At 38.7% G+C, this 6,570-nt stretch overlaps 1 protein-coding gene across 1 annotated transcript; it reads right to left on the reverse strand.

Annotated features, from left to right (window-relative positions):
* Nucleotides 1–1,380: 1,380 nt before the first annotated feature.
* LOC136061697 (uncharacterized) lies at nt 1,381–3,851 on the reverse strand. The gene is made up of 3 exons (XM_065759791.1): nt 3,470–3,851; nt 2,646–3,412; nt 1,381–1,758 (listed from the first exon to the last, which is right to left on the reverse strand). Exons 1-3 carry the CDS (start codon nt 3,849–3,851, stop codon nt 1,381–1,383), a joined length of 1,527 nt encoding a protein of 508 aa, XP_065615863.1.
* Between the last annotated feature and the right edge of the window lie 2,719 nt (nt 3,852–6,570).

The following is a 6,570-nucleotide window of genomic DNA, read 5'->3' on the forward strand; positions in this document are numbered from 1 at the left end:
ACCTTGGGTAATAGCTCAATGAGCTAAGGACCTACCTCTAGTGTGGTTCCCACAGATTCCTTCATGTAGGTCTTCTAGTAGTAATTCAGCTGCTTCAGGATGCATGCATAATAAGTACGATCCTGAATATGAGCGTTTATATAGTTTCTAGTCCTCGGATAGCCAGGACCTGGTCGCCTTCCTCTGAACTTTGTCAGTTTCGCCCCTTTCTTCGGACAAAGTATACTTCTTCAAGAATTTAATTATAGGATCCATCCAGCTGAGTTTGACCCTGATTTGGTGAACTTGGGCTACCTCTCTTCCTGCCTCTATAGGCCCATGCAGGTCCTCAACGAGGATAACTCTCGGTAAATCTTGCGCCGAAGAGGTAGCGAGCGTGGCTAAAGAATCAGCATGTGCATTACCATTTCTGGGGATGTGCAGCAAATTAAAAGAGTCGAACTCTGACTACAAACATTTAACTCGGCTCAGGTATCCCTGCATTCTTTCATCCTTCACCTCAAACTCACCTTGTACTTAACCAACGACTAATCTCGAGTCCGAGAACACCTCCACTGACTTTTCTCCCATTCTTCGAATCATAGCCATTCCCATTAGTAAAACTTCGTACTCAGCCTCATTATTTGTGGCTGTGAAGTTTAGTCTCATTGACTTTTCGATAACGATCTTCTTTAGAGATATTAACACCAGCCCTACACCAGAACCCTTCTGATTCGCTACACTGTCTACATATACTTTCCAGGGTGATGGGCCTCATTGAGAAATCATGCCAATCGACTTTTCATCCATGTCCTTCTCCACCGTTACTTCTGTTAAACTAGGCTCTGTGAACTTGGCCACTAGATCTGCAAGAACCTGGCCCTTGATCGAAGTGCGGGGCATGTATTTGATGTCAAAAGCCCCTAGGATAATGCCTCATTTAGCTATCCTTCCCGTGTAGTCCACACTTCTAAGTACGGTTTTGAGCAGAAGTTGTGTGAGCACAACGATCATATGTGCTTGGAAATAGTGAGGCAACTTCCACGTACCAAGTACTACTGCCAAGATGGCTTTCTCCAGTGGTAGGTATTGAATCTCAACCTCATGTAATGACTTACTCACATAATAAACTGGCCTTTGCACACCTTGGTTCACTCGTATCAGTACCAAACTTACAGCACAAGGAACTACCGCAATGTAGGCAAACAAGACCTCATCTGGTTCAGGACTGGACATAATTGGTGGCCGAGCCAAATAGTCTTTAAGTTGTTGGAAGGCTGAAACACATTCTTCAGTCCACTCAAACCCTTTCCATTTGTTGATCAATGCGAAGAAAGGTTTACATCTATCTACTGATCGAGAGATGAATCAATTCAAGGCAGCTGTCATTCTAGTCAATTTCTAAACTTCTTTGGGATTCCGAGGAGCCTGTAGATTGTGGATGGCCTTTATCTGATCGGGGTTAACTTCAATTCTCCTGTGAGTCACGATGTACCCCAAGAACTTGCCTGACCTCACACCAAATGAGCACTTGGAGGCATTTAGATGTAGCTTGTGCCCTCTTAGAACTTCAAAAATGTTTTCAAGATCCTTTACATGCTTAGAAACGATCTTACTTTTCACCACCATGTCATCTATATAAATTTCGATACTTTTTCCCAATTGTGTCTCAAACATCCTCGTCATCATTCTTTGGTAAGTGGATCCTACATTTTTCAAACCAAATGGCATCACCTTGTAATGGTAGTTGCCGATAGGGATGACAAATGTAGTCTTCTCCTGATCATCCAGGGCTAACAATATTTAGTGGTAACCTTGGAAGGCATCCAGGAAACTCATCCGAGGGTGGCCGATAGTGGCATCTACTAGCTGATCAATTTTTGGCATAGGAAATGAATCCTTAGGACAAGCCTTGTTTAAGTCAGTGAAGTCTACACACACTCGTCATTTCTCATTCTTCTTCTTCACCACCACAGTGTTTGCTAACCACTCAGAATAAAAAACTCTTTAATAGCTCCAGCTTGTTTAAGCTTTGTTACTTCTTTTCTTACTACATCAGCGTGCTCCTTAGATGGGCACTGAAGAGGCTACTTCTTAGGTATAATCAATAGGTTAACCTTTAGATGGTGACAAATGAATTCTGGATCCACCCCTAGGGCCTCGTAAGCGTTCCAAGCAAATACATCAAGGTTTCTTTTAAGGAACTCTATTAGCTCATCCTTCTCCTGTAGAGGCATCTAAGATCTGACTTGAAAGAACTTTTCGGAATTGTCTCCAATAACAACTTTTATTAAACCTTCACATCTAACGCCATCATCTGGATCTTCGGCAGGCGGTACCCGACTTTTTAACTGCTATAAACCCCTTTCGGCATTGGCCAAGGACTCCGTTTCGAGCTTGTGCTGGATGGCAGACACTAAGCATTATTTAGCTGCGAACTGATCTCCCCGGATTTCACAAACTTACCCTTCAGATGGATATTTAACTTTCTGATGCAAAGTAGAGGAAACAGCCCTTAGCATATGAAGCCAAGGTCTAGCTACAATTGCCGTATAGGGGGAATACACATCTACAACAATGAAATCCGCCTCCACTATCTCTGAGCCAGTCTATACGGGTAATCGTATTTGGCCCTTCGAGGTGACGACTCTTCCTTCAAAACTAACTAGGGGAGAATTGTATGGTGTTAAGTCCTCAGGTTTTAGGTTCAGCCCCTTGTAGAGATCAAGGTACATTATCTCTACCGTGCTACCCTGGTCCACCATTACCCTCTTCACATCATACCCTCTAATTCTAAGGGTGATTACTAAAGTGTCATCATGGGGTTGGATGGTTCCAATCTTGTCTTCATCTGAGAACCCTAAAACCTGTTGAGTATCCAGTCTAGCTCTCTTCGGAGCTTGGCCAAAGTCCCCTGCGGGTAACTGGGCTACCGACATAACCTTGGACAGCCAGGATCCTGTTCTCCCTGGTGCAACGAAGATGACGTTGATAGTTCCCAATGGAGGCTTTGAAGAGTCATCTCTTTGGGGCTCCGAGTTCATCTGACTTCCTCGGCCACTAGAGTGGTGCAAGAGATGTCTCAATTTACCTTCACGTACTAATTGGTCCAAATGATCCCACAGGCTCCTGCAATCCTCTGTGGTATGCCCATGATCTTGGTGGTATTGGCAATAGAGATTATGATTACGCCTCTCAGGGTTCCCCACCATCTTATTCGGCCACTTAAAGAATGGCTCATTCTTAATCTTATCCAAAACCTGGTGTACTGGCTCTTTGAATACAGTGTTAACTGCTTGAAGGTTTGTTGATCCTGACTGCCCAGCAAAATCTATCCATGGTTTATTGTTATTGTAACGGTCCGACTTGAAATCTCTCCTCTCTTGGGGGATAACCTTATCCTTTCCCTTCCCTTGTTGTTGATCTTTTTCAGCTATTTTATATTTTTCAATATGGTCCATGAGCTAACGCATGTTAGTAACTAGCTTACCAGTTAAGGACTTCCTTAACCCATGGTCAGTGGGAAGGCCGAGCTTAAACGTGCTAAGGGCCATTTCATCAAAATTGCCCTCCATATCATTAAACATCTCCCAGTACCCATCTGAATACGTTTTCAAGGTCTCACCCTCTTGCATGCTCAAGGATAGCAATGAAAACAGGGGTCTGGCCATTCTTTGGCATTTGACAAAATAAGAACCAAATGCTTGAGTGAGCTCTCTGAAGGAGTCGATGGAGCCTGCTTCTAGGCTATCAAACCATCTCATTGCAATCGGTACAAGACTGGAGGGGAAAACTTTGCACATCAAAACTTCATCTCTGGAATAGACATCCATCTTTTGATTAAAGTGACTCACATGTTCCACAGGGTCCATTTTACTATTATAAATGGTGAAGGTCGGCTAGTTAAAATGTCGAGGAAGTCTCGCTTCTTCAATCCTGCATATAAAGGGTGACCTAGAGATTTGATTCAAGGCTTTGCTCATAGCATCGTTCCCTACGCCTGCACATAATGGGTTTCGAGGTTGCCTCTTGCGATGATGCTCTTTTTCATAGGAAAAGGATTCACTGATTAGTGTCCGAGATCTCTGCTTGTAAGTGACATCCTGTTCGTCACCAGAATCTTCATCAGAATGCGAAGAAATCCGTTTCCTCTTTGCATGGCGCAACTCCCTCTTTAGCCGTTCAATTTCTAGTTGCATATCCCGGTTCTTCTCTGCATGAGACACGTAACTTCCACCATGTGGCTGGCTTCGATCAGTATGCATAGTATGCACACTACCTTCATGATCTTGTCTCTTTTCCAAATTGAGAAAAGGGTCTACGTGTTGGAATGCCCTAGATTCTGCTGGTTGTTGCCCTGGTTCAGCCATTATCAACTGTTGCTTCCACTTTCGCTCAAGCTCTTCCCACAGATAGCGCCAATTGTAGGGTCAGGATTTGTAACCCAAACCCAAAACAATGAATTTGTAGAGAGTGGGTGAAAGAGCTGGGTGATTTGTGAATTTAGCAACTGTTAACTATAGTCACCGGGAATGATCCAACATAAAAACGCACTTAAAAGCTAAACAAAATGATGTCCGAAGAGAAATATTATTGATTGAACAGCGAAAACAATTCTTAGAACTACAGTAAAATCTTTCCCTCTCCCTCCTACACTTTTTTTCGATCCCCTATTATTAGAGGCCTCTTCCCTTTATATAGCATCCTTCCCCATCATCTCCATCGTTCACTTATTCTTTATCTACATATCCACTTAAGTATATGTCATGTCAAGTATCTTCTATAGCTCTCTGTGAGTGGTGTTAGCTAAGATTACACTGTTCAGGGGTCTTCTCCATTTAATGCGGCCAGGAAAGTTGCTGCAATGCATTAAACACGATGGTAGCAGCTTTTTCTTTTAGATATTTCTCCGTTCTTATCATCTCCAGGCATGCCTAAAGGCTATCCTTCTCATTGAAGTCGTTAGAAAGATCACTCGAACTTTCCAGATACTTGCTTGATCGAGACTTTTTGTATTCGAGAAAGAATGAACTCTTCGGACCACTAGTGCTCTCTTCAGACTATATTCCTCGTTCATTTCCAAGTATATCTCTTCCACACGAATTCCTTCTCAACCACTTTCTTCTCTTCGGACACACAGTAGTCTTCAAGTAGGGCCCTAGGCCCAATATATAAAGTTATGCTTTTAAACCCCCTCCCCCATATATATATATATATATATATATATGTACACATACACAATTGCAAACTACTTCAGATATAAGATTCAAATTGAATTTTTTGATGCAATTGACAAAACAAATTTTGTGATATTTGATCAAGATACCAAGAAAATCCTAAATAAATCTACAAGAAATCTTGCTGAAAAATAAACTAAAGTATAACTTATTTAAATTATTATAAAACTATTGATATTGGAGAAGGAATCCCACGTGATTTTAAAAAAAAAAAAAAAAGGAAAAAAATGGATTTTCCTACTTCATTTGAATAAATTCAATCTAAAGGATAGTTTTGAAAATTACATAGTTGCTAAAATTTTTTATGCACCTTTAAATAACAAAAAGGTATGGAAGAAAAAATATATATACACAATCTAATATGCTATATTAATTCTTTTTGTTGCATTATTCCAAAATTAACAAAAATAAAAAAATTTACAAAAAAACTGTCACATCATTGAAATTTAATATAATTGCAAAATACCTACAAAAAATCTTAATGACAAAGTCCAAACTTTGTAAGATCTAATCAAGAATCTCCCAGTGCCAATTCATTACACAAATGATACAACAAAAGGAAAAAATGATGAAAGCTCAAAAATTGAACAAATATGGACAAACTAAACTTCAAACGTTGAAGATGGAGAAACTGATAATGATAACAAGCATCACCATACCACAATAACAAAGCATTGAAGAAAAAAAAAATTGTAATGAAGCTTTTTATTACATCATAAAATAAAAATCAATAATATAGAATGAATTAATATGCTTTTATCAACTTTTATTATACAATATTAATCCAAAGTTGTTTTAATTATTGCTCATTACATGAACAAAATAATTCTAATAGATATTTGTGTGCAATTTATAATTGTTGCATTTTATGATGAACTCTTTAATAACAAAGTTTTATAATAAATATGCTATAATATATGTATAATATTTTCCAAAAACAAATTTATATAAAATATTACAACATTATCTGTGCATCACACGGGCAACTTACTAGTTATATAATAAAAGTTGGACTTAGGAGCCGTGGGGGTGCTAAGTGACTACTCTCACTAATTAATAAATTAGTTTTCTTAAATTAAGATATATTTCCTCAAATTTAGGGATAATATTTAACAGCTGTTTAACTTGGGTAAAACTATATCATTTAAATTTCAACAAATTTAAATTCTATTCAAACTAAAAGTCGATTATAAAAAATAAAAATATAAAATATAAACTTAAATCACAAACAACAATTCTCATTTTCTTTCTCTAAAAATAAAAATAAAAAATAAAAAACCCACATTTTGACTTCTACTAAAAATCTATTCACATACTTTTAATAACAACTAATTGGTAAATCAATTTTATACAT

Source organism: Quercus suber, unplaced genomic scaffold, assembly GCF_002906115.3.
Source record: "Quercus suber isolate HL8 unplaced genomic scaffold, Cork oak 2.0 scaffold_341, whole genome shotgun sequence".
NCBI classification, from domain to species: domain Eukaryota; kingdom Viridiplantae; phylum Streptophyta; class Magnoliopsida; order Fagales; family Fagaceae; genus Quercus; species Quercus suber.